Here is a 21,789-nt window from a genome sequence, read left to right as displayed (position 1 = left end):
ATGCACTATTAATTCAACTTACCTTCAGAGATATTGCTGAGACATTGCTAATACTGTTTTGGCTGCTGACATGTGAGCAGACCACTAGACTTTGTATGATTTATTTCATTAGGTTGAAGATGCTTTCGTCAGCAGGCTATCTACTCCACACTGTTGATCTGGAATTCCTTTAGTTTTTTCATAAAGGACATGACAGAACAAAAAATACCTCTTTGGTCTCCAGGCAACAGGAGTATACTGTATTATATTCACTCCAACTAGATGTAATGTATGGGTTGTTACACACTCTGCAGGTTTAATTTGCGTAGTATGTGTGATAGCACTGCTTTATACAAACCTGACGTGTTAATAGCATTGTCGTAGTATTGCCAGGAGGTAGGTGTGTGTGTGTGTGTGTGTGTGTGTGTGTGTGTGTGTGTGTGTGTGTGTGTGTGTGTGTGTGTGTGCGTGCGTTTGCAGCCTGTGTGTTAATCAGGCCCTGACGCATGATTTGGGATCGCACTGAAATTATTGGTACACCACGCCCACCGAGGCGCTGCTAGAGTCCACTCCGCACCAACGAGACCAGCTCCATATCCAGCCCTCAGTCAGGCTGACTAATGCAACTCCGTCCTTACTCCCGGCAATGGTGACTCCATTGCCCCTCCAAACAATCCAGAATGGCACACCTCGTCGTCGTCCCCCCCCCCCCCCCCTTTATGTTCAGTTCACTGCCTTCCGGTTTTGTGAAGCCTCAGTACAATTACAGACATAAACCAACTCTGTTCCTCAACACAGGAACGCTGGTCGAGCCTTCCTTCCCAAACTTTTTCATGTCAAAGACCCCCAAATTGACACTAATTAGCCCACGGACCCCCATTTGAAAATAAATGCCAGGGACCCCCATAAGAGAAGATTTTTACGGCTCTAGCAGTGATTCTCAACCCGTTTAATTTCAAGGACCCCTAGTTTGACATGCAATAGTCTCTGGGTTCCCTAATTTTAGATATGGAAGTCAGTAGTAGAAAGCCTCAAGAAGCAACATGCTGAGAAACATTTAAAACATGTTATCCTTAATTTAAGACTCACTCGTACGCTAGAGTATAGTAGCACTGATTACAGTCAATGAGCGAAACGTTTGCAGCACAGATGTCCTACATTACAAACAATTTTGCGTTAAATCCAAGCACTGCCTGTAACAACTTTGTTGTTCATGAATATTCAATTTTCTAAACATAGCCTATAGTTGACAGAAACATCTTAGCACAATTTACAATTTAAGAGAGTGACACATACAGTAGAAGTGAAGTGATGAAATGCAGAGAGACAGTGTAGTGCCTCAGTAATCTAGGATCACATACAGTAGATAAAATGCAGAGAGACAGTGTAGTGCCTCAGTAATCTAGGATCACATACAGTAGATGAAATGCAGAGAGACAGTGTAGTTGTAGTGCCTCAGTAATCTAGGATCACATACAGTAGATGAAATGCAGAGAGACAGTGTAGTGCCTCAGTAATCTAGGATCACATACAGTAGATGAAATGCAGAGAGACAGTGTAGTGCCTCAGTAATCTAGGATCACATACAGTAGATGAAATGCAGAGAGACAGTGTAGTGCCTCATATACAGTAGATGAAATGCAGAGAGACAGTGTAATGCCTCAGTAATCCAGGATCACAGGTAAACCAAGAACCTAGCATCAGTCTAAACAATAATATAAAAACATTATCTGTGCTTTGACAATTTTAAACCATCCAAGCCCTCTGCTCAACCAGTGAACTTTCAGTATAGCAGGATAAGACATGTGGAATGTAGGCTACAGAAGAAAACAGCAATGGGGCGAGTCCATCGGCTCTAATGAAAGCAACTCCTCCTGAAGGATTTGATTATCCTCCATTTTACAGGCTTGTGCTACATAATGCCTCAGCATACACTCCACAAACTCCTTGGTGACTGTCAAAGATCGTCGGCGACTTGGCGCACAAATATATTCCCATGTTGAGCTTTACAAGCAACATGCCTGAGATTTCTCTGCGATTGGATAGTTTGTTGTTAGGCCAACTGGGCCAACCGGAGACATTTTGTGCTCATTATTAAGGCCTGACCACTCTGTTGCGGGCAGGCCAATAAAGACAAGTATAGGGAGAGGGAGAGAGAGTGTAAATCAGACGGAACACAGAGAGAGAGAGAGGGATGGCAGGGGAGAGCATGTGAAGGACATCACCAGATATCATGTCAGTAAAATGTTGATGTTTCAGTGGTGGAAAGTAATGACGTATATGTACTCAAGTACTGTACTTATTTAAGTACAATTTGAGGTACTTTTACTTTACTGGAGCATTCCCGAGATTCAATACTTTTACTTTTACTCCACTATTACATCTCAGAGGCAAATGTTGTATTTTTTTGATTATTATTATTACAAAACATACTGTACATTAACCACCATTTGATAGTAGCAGTTCACAACAAACTTGAACTTATAGATCTGCCACTTTCAAAATGAAAGTGATATGAGACATTTTGCATTATGAGTACTTTCACTTTTGGTACTGTAAGTATATTATCTCGATGCCAATACAATTTTGTACTTAAATGTAAAGACATCTGAGTAGTTCTTCCATCTACAGTGTGCAGGACATCACCAGTTGTCCTCATAGAAACCATTCAGTCCGTGAAATGTTGATGTTTGTTATTGGAATGCAGGGAGTCAGTCAGTCAGACTACATTATGTTAGATGCACGCTTTGCATTATTGCACTGCAAAGCTCCCAGATGCCCCCAGGAAAAGTCTTTCTAAACAACAAACGGTAATTCAGTTGATTTAACTTTCAAACTCAGTTCATTTTTTGTGCGATAATTCCTTTAAACTGCTGTTCTACACAAAATGTGAGTGTAATGAGGAACGCTAATTATATTCCGTTGTGTTTAGGGCAATATATAGTGTATACAGTATTTGCATACTAAAGTGAGTTGGCTAGTATGCAGCAGTAGGCAGGCTATTACTTCCAAGTACTACTGTATACGTTGTCAATAAAGATTGATTATGACAATCTCTTATGGCCAAGGAAGGTTTATTCTATGTCGTACAACCCTGTACCGAAAGGGCATTTTGTCCCAATGTGCTTCGCCTGCACTGCACTTCCCAATCCCTACCCATGTATAATCTGTAGTATAAAGATCACAACTATTGCAGAAACGTGATACCAGTCAGCAATATATGAATGAATCTATCGTTTTTGTCAATACACCAATCAACTGATCAATCATCTTTTTTTTTAAGAACACTTGATACCAACCTGCCTAGTCATGTGATTCACGAGTATCACATGATGGCTTTGGCATTGGGATTGACCAATAACAGAGAGCAGTGGGAGGTCATGTGTTGGAGGGGTGTGGTGGTGAGGTCATCTTCACTGTAACCCAGTTAGAATAGATCTGCAGGTTTAGGAGACAACACTGTAACCACGGTGATAGAAAAATCAATTGCAATCTGCTGAGGAGTTACTGTCGGTGGACTGCATGCTCTGTGTGCTTCACGGTTCTTTGTCTTCCTTTATTGTCTTTGTCGGGTGGAAACCTCACATGTCCAACACTGCCCTTACTTTACTTTTCAGGATTCAAATTCAAAAGCAAGTAGCAGATCTACAAGCTCGAAACGTTTGAGTTTGCGGATCTGCTACTTTTTTTTGTCTCCTAAAATCCCAATAACCCATTTTTCACCCAGTGCCAATTGCCTAAAATGTAATCCTGGGTGCTACTCTCCCTTTGTCAACCTGGGGAGAGCCCAGAACTGAGCTCATGCTTCCGTCAATGCATGAGGAGTGAAGTGAACAGGCCGCTTCTTATCACCTGACAGGCTGTCTATGTCTATCTGTCTGTCTGGTCTGTCATGTACATGGGGATTTTGGGAGGAAACCGCAATCCAACAAACTTCACAGCAGGCCCTGCACTTATTGAGCTATATAAGAACTAGAGTGAAATTAAAACCCTGTCCCCAATCATTTCAATGAATGTTGCTCACACAGCTCATGCTCCCCCAGACGTACAGTATATATATCTCTCTCCTCCGGCCTGTACAGAGCATGCACAGCAGTGTCCTTAGGCTTTATGCGTCCTACATCACAAGCTACCCTCATGCCCGTGGTGGCATGAGTCAGTCCAGCCACCCGGATGTGGGCCCAAATTTGCCCTACCAGAGTGGATTTGATTATCCTCCATTTTACAGGCTTTTGCTACATAATGCCTCATCACACACCTGCACAAACGCCTTGGTGAGATTGATCTGTGATTGGCTAGTTTGTCGTTAGGCCAACTGGGCCGACCGACATTTTGTGCTTATAATTAAGGGCTGACCGCTCCGTTGCGGGCCATAAATACAAGTATAGGAAGAGGGAGGAAGAGAGAGAAGAGAGAAGAGGAGTATAAATCAGAGATATACAGAGAGAGAGAGAGAGAGAGAGAGAGAGGAGAGAAGAGAAGAGAGGAGTATAAATCAGAGATATACAGAGAGATGCGAGAGAGAGAGAGAGAGAGAGAGAGAGGAGAGGGGTTAGAGAGGGAGAATGTGAAGGACATCACCAGAGATCAGTTGCCTCCATACATCGACCATTCAGTCAGTAAAATGTTGTTTGTCATTGGAATGCAGGGAAGTCAGAACCGATCTCTTTATCTACATTACGGGTTAGATGGATACTCTGCATTACGTCACAAACTACCCGCCCATGAGTCAAGCCCATTGGTCGAGCCACCCGGGTTTGTGGGCTCAGATTTGTGGTACCAGAGTGGGCCACCTATTGCTTTAAAGAAAAGTGTTGTGTGTGTGTGTGTGTGTGTGTGTGTGTGTGTGTGTGTGTGTGTGTGTGTGTGTGTGTGTGTGTGTGTGTGTGTGTGTGTGTGTGTGTGTGTGTGTGTGTGTGTGTGTGTGTGTGTGTGTGTGTGTGTGTGTGTGTGTGTGTGTGTGTGTGTGTGTGTGTGTGTGTGTGTGCGTGCGTGCGTGCGGCACGCCATCAGTCTGTCAACATGAGTGTTTACATTATCTTTTTCAACAGATTACATGCCAGACATCTGATACAGACACATGGCCGCTGGCATATGTTTCCCAGTCGATTTGATTAATACAAACAGTCATATCGCTCTGCTTGTTTAGAGGCTTCGAGCACACTGTTCTGTCTATCACTCGTCCTGGAGAGAAGGTCAAACCACAGTTTGATACAAATTAACTGATGCAGAACATTAATGGCCTTTAGGCATTAACAGTGCTTCAGGGGACAAGGTTGAAATGTGTTGCTGTTGCGTGGAGCCATTACAGTTGTTAATGCCATTAGTGTAACACACAGGGCTCTAGATGAAGCAAGGACCCTCACAACCTAATGTATAACATTGTGTTGCAGATTAAACTTTTTAATAGATTTAATAGATAGCTTCATAGACTTATTTGACAGTACTGTCGTTGTGTAGCGTTGTGTTGGATTGTATTTTCAGACGACTTAACTTAAACCCTCTATACTAAAAAACTTGTACTTGTTCTGTTTTTTTCCCACCCTCTACAGTACACCAAACCTCTTAGCCGAGTTGTATTTTCAGATAATGTTCCCCTCAGAGTAGTTCCCCTCGTGCGTGCGTGCGTGCGTGCGTGCATGCGCGATAAGCAAGGAAAACAATGTTTTACCATCTACGGATTTGTTTCACTCAATAGTGATTTATCCACTCACTCACTTAACACACAATCAATATTTCAAGTGACAAATGACAAAACATTGCTACAAAGTGAAATTAAATATTATTGGAATGGATGAAAAAGACAGCAGATATCAATAATTTGATTGATTATAAGAATGGATTAATTAAGTGATGGTCACAACAAACTGTCTGTCTGTCTCTGCACTCACTGTATTTTTTTAATTTCAAATACTATTCTGTTTCTGGGTCATTGCAATCTTGTCAAAAGAGGCCGGTCAATAAATGTTTCAGTAGGTGGTTGCAAATGCTTAGAATGCCTCTTATTTCTTTGTTATTGTGTTGTCACAAATTTTAGGGACAAAACCAATATTATAATTTTTTCCACAATCTGTTTATTGAAAAAACAACAATAAGCAAGGCTTTCACAAAGACAAATACTGTAGACACAAAACTCAAATCAAAAGGACAAGACAAACAAGAATGAAGGGAAACAAAAAATATATAAATACTAAAAACAAAATAATTATTATAATAATAAACTACTGGTAGAAGTTATATGAATATTAGTCGATCCGCCATCTGACATGCCTCCGCATTATAAATGACTGACTGAACAATTAGTCTGAAATATCCGGGAGTCTCAGCTCATTACAATGTTTAAAAAACGGGTCCCACATTTTACAGAATTATTTCAGGGAGCCACCCAGCAAGCATCCGATTCTTTCCAATTTGACAAAGTTAAGTATATCCACAAAGTGTGTGATGGGGGTGTGGGAGATTTCCACCTTTAATCAAACGTCTCTAGCTAGTAGGGTAACATGTTGCTCTCTTCCAAGGAAGAGAGCAACATTGTAGGGAAAATTACACCCAAAAAACATCTATATTCAATGTATTTGTATTATTAGACTTAATTGCACAATACATGGGGATGAAACAGAGATACGTACAGTATCATAACGTTTTTGATATCTCAGCATTGTAGTTTTCATGTTGCCCTGGTGCTCATTAGTAGGTCGGAGTAGTCAGCCAGAGTGCAGGAGAGGCACTTCACAATGCACTGACTAGACCCTGCATGGAGATCGATTGCTGAGGTGGAGCGCCACACCTAATTGTGTGTATGGCGAGTGCTGGTGTCCCCTAGGCCTAGGGTCTGTACTTGGCCAATGGCCAATCTACAAGCTCACAGCAGTTTGTAGATCTGATATTTCCATCAAATCTATTTTCGATGAATATTTGCCTGTTATCACCCACAATAAGCTAGCGTTCATATGGTTCAAATATAATAGAAATTATTCCCTCCCTACTTTTCCCTACTGACTCCTAAATAAATAAATATCAATACAGTACTTGTGTCACTTGTGTCACGACACTGAGAAGCATTGAATGAGAGGCCTATTGAGACAGAATATGTGTTTTTCCACTAACTTTGATGCCAGCTAATGAGCATATTAATAATACTCGCACTCTTCGAATGCAATCCATAATAGATGACCCTAGCGCTCTCTGTGCTGTGCTAGCTGGGTCTAGAAGAGCATAAGACAAGATCAATCGCTCCCCAGAAAGAAAAAGAAGAAAAAAGAAGATTTTCAGATGACAATTTGACACACACAGCTCTGTTTGCTGCTCTGACTGTTCTGTTCTGTTCTGTTCTTGGTCTGTTTACTGATCTGTCATCTTTTTTTCCCTTCTCTTTTCCCCTTCCTCAATTTCTTCTTCCTGGGCTCCCCTCTCCTCCCACTGTCTGTCTGGGCGTCTGTCTGTCTGTCTGTCTGTCTGTCTGTCTGTCTGTCTGTCTGTCTGTCTGTCTGTCTGTCTGTCTGTCTGTCTGTCTGTCTGTCTGTCTGTCTGTCTGTCTGTCTGTATTAGAGTAAAGATGCTGGTATCAGGACTCTGGTCATGTTGGATGAGCAGGGAGGTAAGTCAGTAGAGACAGAGCTTCCACCCCGGCCTCTACTACTACTACTACTACTACTATTCTTTCAGCACTTTGTTTCCCTGCAGTGCATTATCGCTGATATTCTATGCTTTGCAAGCTAAAGACAAATCGGCATGTCCCATATATACGCCTACAGTGCATTCTGTTTGAAAAGGTTCATCCTATATTAACCACTTAAACCCCATAATTTGATCAGAGTCCCTCGGGGCTATAGTGTATGTTCTGTTTTCTGTTATCGTAGGGATCAATAAGCTCACAGCGCGGTGGCAACGCGTGCCGTCGCAGCGCAGCGTTTTGTCAGCTTATCGATCGGCAATACAGATACTGGCATTTAAGTTGTTAAAATTGCCTAGTATTTTACAAATGTACTATTTCATTCAATTTCTAATGAAACCCAGCCACACAGTAGGCTATTGAATGTAGATGTTTATTTGGCTACTGTAAGAAGCTTGCCAACCTCTTCGCCTCCCTAAGCTATGCCTGGTTCTTAGTAATGCTAATGCATTACAATTGCACATACTGCAACTATATTATTATTTATAAAAGTATTATGATTTACCGGTACCTTTATATACAGTAGCTTGTTACTACATGACTTACAGGTTTTTTTTGGCATGTATGATGCATTCTAAAATTCTTTGAGCTAAGTTTAGATCTTGCATTAACCCGATCAATGCTTCTAACCTCTGCTTCTTCATCTGCTCTGTCATTGAAAACCTGGTTCCCATGGTTACCACGGGGAATCATTTCCCCCCTGATCGACTACGGGGTCAGGGGTCACACAGTGATAGATACCTTTAGCGCCGTCCTCTTTAGCGAGGAGGGACACCATGATCATTTTGACTGGTAACGACAAACACGCCCCACTCTCATTCACTCTCCATCCACTCCAGTACAACCGTTGTGTCAACCGTTGTACGTTGACCCTTCACACACAGTCACATCCTTGCTGTTACGTTAACATCAGAGGTTGTGCACATGGAGCCGAATGGACCTGTAGTATGTAATGGAACACAGGGGTTAGTATGTAATGGAGCAGAGGGGTTAGTATGTAATGGAAGTTATGGAACAGAGGGGTTAGTATGTAATGGAGCAGAGGGGTTAGTATGTAATGGAAGTTATGGAACAGAGGGGTTAGTATGTAATGGAGCAGAGGGGTTAGTATGTAATGGAGCAGAGGGGTTAGTATGTAATGGAAGTTATGGAACAGAGGGGTTAGTATGTAATGGAGCAGAGGGGTTAGTATGTAATGGAGCAGAGGGGTTAGTATGTAATGGAAGTTATGGAACAGAGGGGTTAGTATGTAATGGAGCAGAGGGGTTAGTATTAATTAATGGCGCAGAGGGGTTAGTATGTAATGGAACAGAGGAATTACTATATCTCGGCTGCTGTCTGGAAGAAACCACCTAACTCCAAAATGTTCATTTTTCATTTGGAGTTGGGAGATTTTTGTCGACTAATACTTTTCATAGTAGGTTTCAATATTCTTTTAACCAACAAACAGACATAAAGGGTATTCAATAGCATTGATTTATGTTTATAATTATTAATATGACATTTTTTAATTTTCAATTGAGTTAGTTGGAACAGAGGAGTTGGCGTCAGTATGCAGTGTCACAGAGTATCAATGTAATGAAACAGTGGGTAGTAAGTGGGTAATCTAATAAAGGAGGTAGGCTACAGTACCGGTGCCTATAGAGCGTCGCAGTCCCTCCCCCTTTCAGAACGACGAGTGGCCCAGGAAATGAAATGCAATGCATTTCTCCCATAGGATTTTCTTTAAGTATTTATTTAAAGACGGTTACGCCGCGGACAAAGCCAACTCGGATCGTGACAAATCATGACAATGAACACAATGTTTTGGGCCGATCAAATAATTTATAAGAAGAAAAACAAAACAAATAGTGTTGTCTCCTGCCTTTATTTTCTCCGAGTTGGCTTTGTCCGCGGCGTAACCATCTTTAAATAAATACTTATAGAAAATCCTATGGGAGAAATGCATTGCATTTCATTTCCTGGGCCACTCGTCGTTCTGAAAGGGGGAGGGACTGCAACGCTCTATAGGCAGGTAACAGAGGAGGTGCCTGAGTGCACTGGATTGAAACAGAAAAGAGAGCAAAACAAGTAGGTTGAATTTGACATTTTAAGCATGGACAGGAAATGAGGACAGTTTCCTTGTCCTCTTTTCTCAGTGTTCTTTGGTTTTGACTCAGTCCTTAAACATTAGTAAACATTTAATTTAAACAGAAATAGCTGAGTCTGTAGAGAGGACGTCTGAGAATCGAAAGGTCGCCATGCAGTTCAACCCTCGGCTTCAAGAATCAAGATGTTTGTATTTTTCACTAACAACTAACTAGCAGCAAAATGTTGTTTTGCAAAAGAGTGTGCAACATCCTAGAAACCTATAGGCTACATAATACAATATTTTGTAAGACAAGAAATAAAAAAAAAATATATATATACGGTATACTGTGAGAAACAAAGGTACAGGTACAAATTACTGTAGGCTACAAATCTAACGTCCCTGAGCAAGACGCTTAAACAGCGCCATCAGAGCCATCTGATCAGCATTCTGTTGTTTGAAGCTGTAAATGCAATCTCTTCTCTCAGAAAAACTTACAGTCGAACGTTTGACTTTGACGTTTGGTCAAATCCTTCCCAAGACGTCACTGACCCGTTTGCTGTCTTGGTTAGCGAGAATGTGATTTATTTTCCATGTAGAATCAAATGTATTTCTTCCCCATCAGAATCTGTCATCTGAATCAGTTTTATTGTCACATGACAAGTTTACAGAAGTAAAGAAGCGGGTGGGGGTCCCCATAAAAGAGCATTGATTTATTTCCAGTGCATTTGTGCCCTTCGCCTTTGTACATTTGTAGCCTTACAATCACAGAATCAGTCACAGTATATAGTGACATTGTTTATAGATCATATTAGGCCAGTGCAAAGTTCTGGCCCCTGCTGTAGTTTGGCCTGTGAGGTTGAAAGACCACTGACTCTGCAGAATGCATTGTGCTAGACTAGAGAGATCCCGCAGCTGCCAGTGGCCAGCAATGCCCAGCATCACCGGTCTAATTCTCCCACACTGCTGCACACCGGGTTTCTGTTATTAGGAAGTTTAGTGTCTTCCTAATTCATTATGTCAAATTATTTGAAATAATTACTAAAATCCCCGTCCAGCAGTGTCAGCAATAGAAGCGACTGTATACATAAAGATTAGAAATAGCTTTATTTGTGTGTGTGTGTGTGTGTGTGTGTGTGTGTGTGTGTGTGTGTGTGTGTGTGTGTGTGTGTGTGTGTGTGTGTGTGTGTGTGTGTGTGTGTGTGTGTGTGTGTGTGAGATGTTAGACAGGGTTGATAACAGAGTTTAGGGGTGAGGTTTTGATGCAGCAGTTTGAGGTTGGGGTTTGATGCAGTGTTTCAGGTTGGGGTGGGTTGCAGTCAGAGTTTGGGGGTGAGGTTTAATGCAGCATTTGAGGTTGTGCGTACGTGCGTGCGTGCGTGCATGGACGTGTACAACCAAAGACTTGCTCCTCTCCCTGTGCGTGACCCAGCAAACGAACTGGTCTGCCGAACTTCTCTCCTCTCTCTTCTCTGTCTCTGGCTTCTTTCCGTCCGTCTTGCCTGCGGTCCCCAGAGTGGGATCCGGCCCACTCCCTGCTGTTAACACGCAGCAGCAATCAATTCATAGAGTCAAATTACTCCAGCATCTCAGCACATCACCTCTGCCCCATGACTTCCTCTCCTCTCTCTGTCGCCACATCTCAATCTGTCTTTCTGTCATTCTGTATTTTTATGAGTCGTCGTCGTCCCCCACACACACACACACACACACACACACACACACACACACACACACACACACATATACTGTAATTCCCTCTCGTGTGTGTGTGTGTGTGTGTCTCTCTCTCTTCTTCTCAGTTTGTCTTTCCGCTCTACCGTCTTTCTTTCTCCCCCACTCTCTCCCTTCCATGCCCCCTTCACTCTCTCTCGTCACATCTATTAGATTTGGTACAATTTAATGAGCTTCGCTGGCATTGAAGTTAAAAACAGATCATCAATCAATCTTCGTGTCTGTCCTTACTCTGAGCATATACTACTATAGTCTGCAGGGATGTGAAGCATGGCAGGCTGGGTAGTTTACATCAGGAAACCAATGAGTCAGCAAAATTAGTCCCTCCCTACTATTCCCTATTGGCTCAGAAAAACACTGGCCTCTTAAAAAACGTGTTGTCTGCCGTCTGCTCTGAACAATAGGTTACAGCATATAATTATGCTGTTTCATATATAGACTTGCTGAGACGCAAAGGCTGGTATATCAATTAGCTCTCCACCTCCGTTATCACACAGACTTGCGTACTGTACAGTACCTGCAAGCATGATCAGAAATACACATGCACACACCCACATGCACTTATACATCATGCACATATGGATTTGCACATACAACACTGTACACACACACACACACACACACACACACACACACACACACACACACACACACACACACACACACACATGCGCTCGCAAACAACATCCATATGTAAAATGTATGCTCTCATGTAGTGGTGAACGACCTTTGTTTCCGTCCCAGCAGTAGCTATGTAATGTAATGAGACCTTAACGTCCACACTCATCCGTGCATGATGACCTGAATTACACCTCAGTCAGCTCTGATAGATTACCTCCTGCCTCAAGAAACATGGCATGAAGAGGCACACCATTTGCGTCGCCCACCTTCATCCAAGTGCGTGCCTGCGTGCGTGCGTGTGTGTGTGCGCTCTTAGTAGAGTGTCAAACGTTAGGTTTAAAGGTTAGGATGAAGAGAAAGGTCATTTCTAATTATTCAGGGGGGTTAAGTTAACATTATGATTAGGCATAGACACGAAGCGAACCCACACAATAAAGTTGATTCTGAATCTGATAGCCCTATATTTGTACATATCAAGAGCTTATTGCCATTGTGCTCAAGACTATAGATACTGTACAGTATAGATAGCAGTGAGGATAGGTTTAGAGTCAGAGTTTAACAAGCTATACACGTACACACAAGATCCACCCTTTCCAATTGGCACCCTGATGCCCCCTGGTGGCACTTTGAAAATGTGTGGGCTAGAATGATCTCATGCAGCACTGACTCATCCCACCCAGGGACTAGGGAGGGACGCAATGCCTTGACTCAGACCTGAGTCCAATCCCTCTTGTATTTAGATCAGTTTTAAAAATAAGGCGTTAAACGTTATCAACGTTTTTTAGGCCAAGCCCCACCCCCCCACTACAAACATAACATTGTAGATTATACTTTTTCACAGATAGCTTCATAGATGTGTTTGACAGCAACTATCAGTGTTGGATTAATGTTAATCAATGTGTATTGTACAGACATTTAACCACATACCTCAATGCTTTGTAAACTTGACCTGGTCTGTTCTTTTTTCCCCTTTACACTAAACGTCTTTGCCAAAAAATGCCGATCGACAAGCTCACAACACAATGCCTCGCAGTGCAAGGTGGTGTAACTTGTGAGCTTTATGGTCTCTCCGTAGTGACTCTGAGGACCCCCTAGGGATCTTAGATCCCCTGTTGAAGACCTCCAAAACAAGGTATGACTTAAGTATAAATCAGGCTTTATTCACACTCAGCTACAGACAAGGCAGTGTTACATTACGTATTCAACAGGGTTCCACAGAAATGCAGATCAAATGTAATATCGTAGGATTATTGGAGAATTATGTAACCATAGCAACTCAACAATAACCCAAGTCTGTGCTTTCTGCCGATGCTGCAGCGTCCCACACCCGCCCACCAAAGAAATCATAAATAAATAAAGCATAACTCTTGACGCCAGGCAGGGTTGATTTTGTGAGCACATTGTGTGAAATGTCTTCTCATGCACACTGGGGGTTGAACAGCTAAGTATACAAGCTTGGGGGCAAAGGTTTGGACACTCAGGTAGGATTTAAAAATGAATTGTAGCATAAACCTTTCTGTGTCAAATAACCTACCTACCTGCTGCGTTGAGTCACGCTGTGAGCTTGCAGATCAGCAAAGACATTTAGTGGAGAGGAGGCCAGGAGGGGGAAAAATGAGGGGACCAAGTATAGGCCTGGAGAATAGGGGTTTAAGTGGTTATATGAAACCGTACAACCCAGTGGTCCTATTACCCATCGCTCACTCTGATTGGCTGTGTGACGACCACTTACGTAGTCCCATAATCCATAGAGGAATACATTATGGACAGGCAGGTGTGGTGGAGGTGATAAACATGCCTCTCTCTCTCTCTCTCTCTCTCTCTCTACATTCATCCTCTCCTCCAATCCCTCGCTCTGCCAGGGATTAGCGGGCAGGGCTAATTAAGGATTGTGAGTAGTAGTGTGCCGGGGGAACTCCAGCAGGGGAAAACCTCTCCTAATGCCACACATTAGACCCATATCTGGCACACGTGGTTCATCTGGATAGCTTCTACGATACAGCCTTCACTAAAGTTGCTGCATAGCAGTGCTACTGGACTCTACTTGTTCTACTTTACTTTGTCCCCGTCTCTATCTTCATTCTTATTGTTCACAGAAAGTAGTTCAATAGGCCTACTTTCCCTAGAATATAATTACCCAGGAAGAGAGATGCATTAAATAGGTGCCATGCACGCAGGCACCTATTTAATGCTTACTGCCTTGCCCTTAGTGACCTTGCCTACACTTGCATCGTGGCGCTGTAGAGCACAGCAGACTGAGCAGACCCCAGACACCCCAACCCAACCAAACCCAACCCAACCCACCCCCCCACCCCCTCCCCAAAAAAGCAAACCAATCAAAATTCATTTCACTACTCTCATTGCCTTTGTCCTCACCAGAACAACTTGATCGTGTCGAAGAGGGCATGAACCAGGTGCATGCAAACATGAAGGAAGCGGAGAAAGATTTAAAAGATTTCTCAGCAGGAAACTGCTGTGGTCAGATATGCCCATGTATCCAAAAGTAGGTACCGTTGGGGTGGAGCCCCGAGCTCCAGCCTGTCCAGTCCAGTGCTGTGGTGCTGGTGGTTTTTGGTGGTGATGTTGATGTCTGATGTGTCTCTTGTCACAGTCAATGTCTTTTTTTTTTTGTCTCCACTTCCTTTGTCTTCCTTTCCGACCCTGCTCTTTTCTCCCTCTTCTTCTTCTTCTTCTTCTTCTTCTTCTCTTCCTCACGTGCTGTCGTTCTTTTGATGTGGATAAATTACATTGTGTTGGTAATCAGAGCAACTGGAGCGCATCGAGGAGGGGATGGACCAGATCAATAAGGACATGAAGGATGCAGAAAAGAATTTGAACAATTTAGGAAGCTTATGTGGTCTTTGCTCATGTCCCTGTAAAAAGTAGGTGCAAGCCTGCGTTTTGCCCGACTTGCATGTGTTTCAGTGGTGCCCGTTCGGCCTGCCTTTCTATCTATGTGTCTGCCTGCTTCCTAGTAGAGCATGGTGTGATCCATGGTGAGAGGGAGCCAGGCCAACAGCCAAACTTAATGCTGTCCACTCCAACACTGTGTGTGTGTGTGTGTGTGTGTGTGTGTGTGTGTGTGTGTGTGTGTGTGTGTGTGTGGGGGGGGGGGGGGGGGGGTACGTGTGCATGGCTCCACATGCTTGTTTTCATTCTTGCATCATGCATGTGTGCGCATGCGGATTGTGAGCCGCACTACACTATATAACACAGTGGTTTTCAACCTTTCAATCATGATTTTTCTTTTTTCCCCCCTTCTTTTTGTAAGAAAGACGCAAAAGTGTTCCCTTTGAGCTTGTAGGATGCTATTTTCACAATATTTAACTGCGGAACCGAGTCAAGGAAAATCCTCAATTCCTACATTGAGAGCTTCGGGGTGGGTGGTCCCCAGTTCAAATATTATTATTTTGGGGGGTCACGGCCTGAAAAGGTTGAGAACCACTACTATAACACACATTGCACAACAGTCCACATCATTCACTGATTCCAACCTCTATGGCTGCCATTCAGAGCCCTTCATTCCTCTGTGAGATGAGAAATGATTCTCTTCCAGGCTGGGAAGCAGCATTCGGGTCACAGTGTTTCCTTTCCTACTGTATAACCCCTTTCTCTCCGGATCTCCTGTCAGTCGCCTCACACTGCTCCGCCAGGCACTAACATTGTTGAATCTTACCAGAATTCACCAATGTAATTCCAGTTACGCAAACATGAAGATCTCCCAAGTGGACTCTATAAATGAAGGAGATTTTCATATTTGATTAATCTGTCTGGCTCTAACCAAAACATAGCACAAACCATGTTTACCCTACATGTACTGTACCTCATGTCGCGAGGAAACATTAGGGAATTTCTGCTGTTTTGGGGGATGTTTTGGCACAACCATGGTCACCAGGAGCGTACCTATGTTCCTTCAGCCCTGTGTTCCCTCATAACTAACACCAACCCTAAAGCTAACCGCAAGCCTAAACCTAACCTGAAGGAACATAATATAGGACTGAGGGAACATAGGCATGACCCACAGTCGCCCATATTTCCTGGCCAAAGAAACTGTGTGCCATTCCCTCACCTCAACAACAGCCATGGTTTGAGTCTGGTAAATACAAGGAGACTTCTTTGGTGATTTTCACCTCCAGGCGCTGGAGGTGAGGCGCAGTCTTTACTATGAGGGAATTAATTGTTTTCACCTGATATCCCAGGTCTAAATGAGTCCCTGACTAGACATTTGCAAATCATTATGCCTAACTTGAACCTTGTATTCCAGGAGAACAGTGTGCCCATTTCACACGCATCTTTCCACCAGGAACATAACCCTGAAAAACAACGTGTTTTTTGGTCGAAGACAAACTGAAATGTCTAAGGAGGTTCTTTAGTGTCTGTGCTGTTTTAATCAATAATTAAACTGGACTCCTTACTAAAACAAAACTAAACAAATATTATTTAGACCAATGTCATTCTGAGGTGGCCACATAACAGCTGACATATAAAAATAATGAATTCGAGCAATGCCCTTCATAGATTCTAGAACAACGCAGATATTTAAACAGTATTTCCACATTGATTCTCCATTTAGGTTCTGTTTTCTGCCACTCTTGAATTAGGATCTTGCTAAAAAAAGTGCTGGGCCCTTTGGCTTGATATAATATACTTTGGTTGCACACTGCCGAAAATAGATGATTATCTCACAATGTGTCGCACTGCAGCGTATTGTGGGCTTGTAGATTGCCTATATTACTAAATATAACAGATTATATATTATTAAATATTAACTTCATAAGTCACATGATGTATGAAGTTAATATTTAATTATATATTATTAAATAATATCTTCCAGGGCCCCCTGTCAGTGTTTAAGTCTCAAACTGAAATGTATAATCAAAGCCAGAAAGAAAAAGTGACTATTTTGTTTTTATTTTATTAAGACCTCCTTAAACATCCGTTTCCCTGGTAAAGCTTCTGATGTGGATGTAACTATTTGTTATTGAGTGTCTTTGCCTATACCTTCAGGACCATCCTGTTCAGAGTCTTAATCATACAAGGTTCGGGGCCAACTTGTCAACAACTTTGCATAAACAATATAGGATGCTTCCGTTTTAAAAGCCCAAGCTCTAGAATCACGCACCGCTTGTATGTGTATGCAGTTTCTGATTCTAGAATTTATAGTATATTACATCGCAACCCATAAACATATTGTCTCATATTGTCATATGTTCAAAACACATTTCAAGCTTGTATATCCGCTACATTTTATGCTTTTGTGTGATGATCAAGTAGGGCGTTCATTTACAAAAATTAGTATGGAGATGAAAGGTTTCTGTCCGATATCGACAATATTACATTGCATCTAACAGTAAACAGTAGGCTAATTGACCATGTACAGTAAACATATGGTGGCCATTGTGCTCTTGCTTCATACTTGAGGAGGTGGAAGAGGAGAGGGGAAAAGAAAGACAGATTATGTTATCACATCTTCCTTCCTGACAAGAAAGCTTGTGCCAAGTTTGCCACGCTCTTGTATGATGCTCTCTGTTGTACGTGTGAACAGCCAAACTATGGCCACTCAGCCATGTCTGAGCACAGTGTTTTTTATGAATGAATGGTTGAGGCTGTTAAACCTTGTGATGATGGTACAGTACACTATATTGATGCCTGAGTGTGTTAATCATTAATGCATTTACAGTGTCTATAAAACTAGTGCATGAATGAATCAGGCATCAGTGTGCAGTTTGCTGTCGTTTTGGCTTTGACCTTTTTTCTTCTTTCTTTTTCTTTTTCGTTCATTTTGTTTTGTTTTTTGTGTGAATTGTCAGAAGGATATGTGTACTATATGGCAATTCATGAAAATGACCAATCAAGTAAAAAAGCTAATGATTATGTAAGGTTTGCCTACCTCAAGTCTATTCCAGTGGTATCCACTATCCAGCTCTCGTCCTGGGGACAATAGTGCATTTTTTTTTAAATTCAAATTCATAGCCATTGAGTGGAAGCTTTGTATGTCCAAATCTGTTACTTTTCAGGACATGGGAAAAATAACTAAGCTGTCACAGATCTAAACTAGAGCGACTGCCTGGTGAAATACAGAATGAAAACCAACAGAATTCTGGGTCCCCAGGACAAGGATTTGAGAACCTCTGGTCTATTCTACATCTCTTGGATCTACCTTAGTGACTCCCAGTCATGATGAGCTATGTGAGGTTCATCTGATCTATTAGACTCCATTAAAGTAGCAGCTGGTTCAAAAACTGTGCTGTTTCTTTTCACCTGCTTGGAGCACGGGATGGGTGGATAGTATGTGGGGTCAGGACATTGCAGATGCTGTGCACCAGGAAAGGCTTTGAAATCTTTCTGGCATTCGTGGTAGAGTTTCCATGTGGGAAAAGGCCAACCCCATCTAGTACCCCACCTCGGGTGAAAATAAACACAGAACATTTATTTTCCGCTGCTATTTTGACACGAAGCTGTCCATCCAGTTGAAATGAAGGGCTGTATACTCCTCACCATTATCACCCATGTTTTTTTTTTATCTTCACAATGCCGTACACTTTGGGATGTATGTTGTTATTGATTTTGTGCAGTGGCTCCGAGGGGATTTATTATTATCTCAGTAGAACTGAGGATAATTTAAAATGATACTGTGCTCTGGTCCTGTTCCCCTCCATGTGTGATTTTATACATTTCTACCCTTCTCTGTTTCTCTGTGTGGACATGTCCCCTCCTTCTGTGTCAGTCCAACCTGTGTGTGTGTGTGTGTGTGTGTGTGTGTGTGTGTGTGTGTGTGTGTGTGTGTGTGTGTGTGTGTGTGTGTGTGTGTGTGTGTGTGTGTGTGTGTGTGTGTGTGTGTGTGTGTGTGTGTGTGTGTGTGTGTGTGTGTGTGTGTGTGTGTGTGTGTGTGTGTGTGTGTGTGTGTGTGTGTGTTTGTGCGTGCGTGTGTAACATGAGAGAGAGAGCGAGAGAGAGAGAGATTATACTGTATGCTATTACGTCTTTGTTGCTTGTCACCTTGTCGTTGTGTCTGTCGTCTTTGTGTTCATGTTGGTCTATATGTGCTTGTGGAAGAAGGTTTAATAAAGCCTTCTTTTTTTTCTCCAAGTGCTAAACTAAGTGCTTTCTAAATGTTTTTGAAGTAAAGTTACTTTCTGACACAAGCAACATGTGAGCTTTTTCCTGCTCAAATTCAATTGATCAGCACACTTGATCAATTATTCACCAATAGCACTAAATTGCATGTACATGTCTCAAAACCTATGTTGCCTGGTGTGTTGCTTTGGTAGGCAAATTGGCTGAACAGTACATGTCCTGTATATGTTGCATTGTACTGAATACATTTTACATTTTTTTAAATTATTGTATGATGTTTAATAACACTGCCTGTCCGTGTGTTAGGATTAAGGGTGGGGGACAGGCATGGGGTGCAAACCAGGATGGAGTGGTCAACAGTCAGCCAGGGGCCCGTGTTGTGGATGAACGTGAACAGATGGCCATCAGTGGGGGCTTCATCCGCAGGTGTGTAGAAGGGAGATTGTAGACGAGTGTGCATGAATAGCTGTGTGTAGCGTGTGTGCTGTGTAGCCTACGTGCTTGCGTGAGGAGAGGTGTTCTGGTGAAGATGGCATATATACTATACTGTATATGCCTTGTCTTATCTTAAAGTTTAGCCGCTCGAGTCCTAGAATCTCTATTATGAGGGGGGAACGTTCACCGAAAATAGCCAATCTACAAGCTAGATCAACTTTTCTGGTATGTTCTATGGTAGCTGCATAGCTGGTGATCTGCTCAAACAAAAATGCTCTTAACTCGCTGAAATCTTGACAGATTTACGGTTTGGTTTAATGCAAAGATTATCAATGTGGCTATGATTCAGGATGGTTCATTTTATTATGAAAGTATATTATAAGTATGCAGTATCATGACTGACATTTATAACAAACCAAGCCGTTTGAAAATCGGTTGAAAATTGAACAAGTTATGGTTACATGTACCAGCGGCGTATACTGTATCTATTCTACGTCCAAGCATAGGGGCATACGCCCCGCCTGCCTCTGATTGGCCTACCGACACTGCCGGCCTTACCAGACTTTCCTCCGAGGTGGATAGCTATGCTACTGTAGTGTAGGCTATATGTTGGATAGTCTGCCAAGAGGTTACTCTGTGGTGGGATATACCGTAAATAAATACTACAAGTACGATATAATACAAGAGAATGACAGCTTGGCACGCGCGACGGTTTTGTAGAAGAGGCAAACTAATATATTGTTTATGCTGTTTATTTTACATGTGTACAGTGTAAACTTGAAACATTGTAATGTAAAAAGGTCTCTTTTCCCTTGATCTTTATCTTTTTTATTATAATAGTATTAGTTTACTATAATTAGATTAATACACGATAATCAACAGTAACACTTTCATTTAGAACACACCCAAATCAAATCATAAAAAATACGTGACGTGTTCAATCAATCAATCATTCAATCAAAGCAAACGGCATAAACAATATTAGTTTGCCTCTTCTACAAAAGTTACTGTTACGCGTGCCAAGCTGTCATTCTCTTGTACTGCCTTTATGGTTAATTTCATCTGCTCCTTTGCGTTGCCAGGGTAACAGACGACGCGCGGGAGACAGAAATGGATGACAACCTGGAACAGGTGGGCGGGATCATCGGGAACCTGCGTCACATGGCTCTGGACATGGGTCAGGAGATAGACACCCAGAACCGCCAGATCGACAGGATCATGGAGAAGGTACGGAGGAGGAGGGCACCCTGCATGGGACACATTTAATACAGGATCATGGAGAAGGTACAGAGGAGGGCGGCACCCTGCATGGGACACATTTAATACAGGATCATGGAGAAGGTACGGAGGAGGAGGGCACCCTGCATGGGACACATTTAATACAGGACCATGGAGAAGGTACAGAGGAGGAGGGCACCCTGCATGGGACACATTTAATACAGGACCATGGAGAAGGTACGGAGGAGGGCACCCTGCATGGGACACATTTAATACAGGATCATGGAGAAGGTACGGAGGAGGAGGGCACCCTGCATGGGACACATTTAATACAGGATCATGGAGAAGGTACAGAGGAGGGCACCCTGCATGGGACACATTTAATACAGGATCATGGAGAAGGTACGGAGGAGGGCACCCTGCATGGGACACATTTAATACAGGATCATGGAGAAGGTACGGAGGAGGAGGGCACCCTGCATGGGACACATTTAATACAGGATCATGGAGAAGGTACGGAGGAGGAGGGCACCCTGCATGGGACACATTTAATACAGGATCATGGAGAAGGTACAGAGGAGGAGGGCACCCTGCATGGGACACATTTAATACAGGACCATGGAGAAGGTACGGAGGAGGGCACCCTGCATGGGACACATTTAATACAGGATCATGGAGAAGGTACGGAGGAGGAGGGCACCCTGCATGGGACACATTTAATACAGGATCATGGAGAAGGTACGGAGGAGGAGGGCACCCTGCATGGGACACATTTAATACAGGATCATGGAGAAGGTACAGAGGAGGGCACCCTGCATGGGACACATTTAATACAGGATCATGGAGAAGGTACGGAGGAGGAGGGCACCCTGCATGGGACACATTTAATACAACCAGCATTGGCCGAGTGTGCTTTAATCTTCTGACTGCAGTACGTCACCCCGTTACTTATCTGCCATTCGCCATGATGTTGCCTTTTTTATGT

The 21,789-nt window shown here is 42.7% G+C and overlaps 1 protein-coding gene across 1 annotated transcript in view; it reads left to right on the top strand.

The window, feature by feature from the left end:
* LOC308312848 (synaptosomal-associated protein 25-B-like) overlaps positions 1 to 21,789 on the top strand; it is a 64,479-nt gene that overhangs the window by 38,788 nt on the left and 3,902 nt on the right. The window contains exons 4-7 of the mRNA XM_080759587.1: positions 7,528 to 7,576; positions 14,839 to 14,956; positions 19,458 to 19,577; positions 20,669 to 20,813. Coding sequence (XP_080615713.1) covers positions 7,528 to 7,576; positions 14,839 to 14,956; positions 19,458 to 19,577; positions 20,669 to 20,813 — 432 coding nt within the window. The remainder of the gene's footprint in view (positions 1 to 7,527; positions 7,577 to 14,838; positions 14,957 to 19,457; positions 19,578 to 20,668; positions 20,814 to 21,789) is intronic.

Source organism: Protomyctophum bolini, assembly GCF_963924005.1.
Source record: "Protomyctophum bolini genome assembly, chromosome: 1".
NCBI classification, from domain to species: domain Eukaryota; kingdom Metazoa; phylum Chordata; class Actinopteri; order Myctophiformes; family Myctophidae; genus Protomyctophum; species Protomyctophum bolini.
The sequence above is the reverse complement of the archived record's forward strand: the minus strand, read 5'-3'. Positions and strand labels throughout refer to the sequence as shown.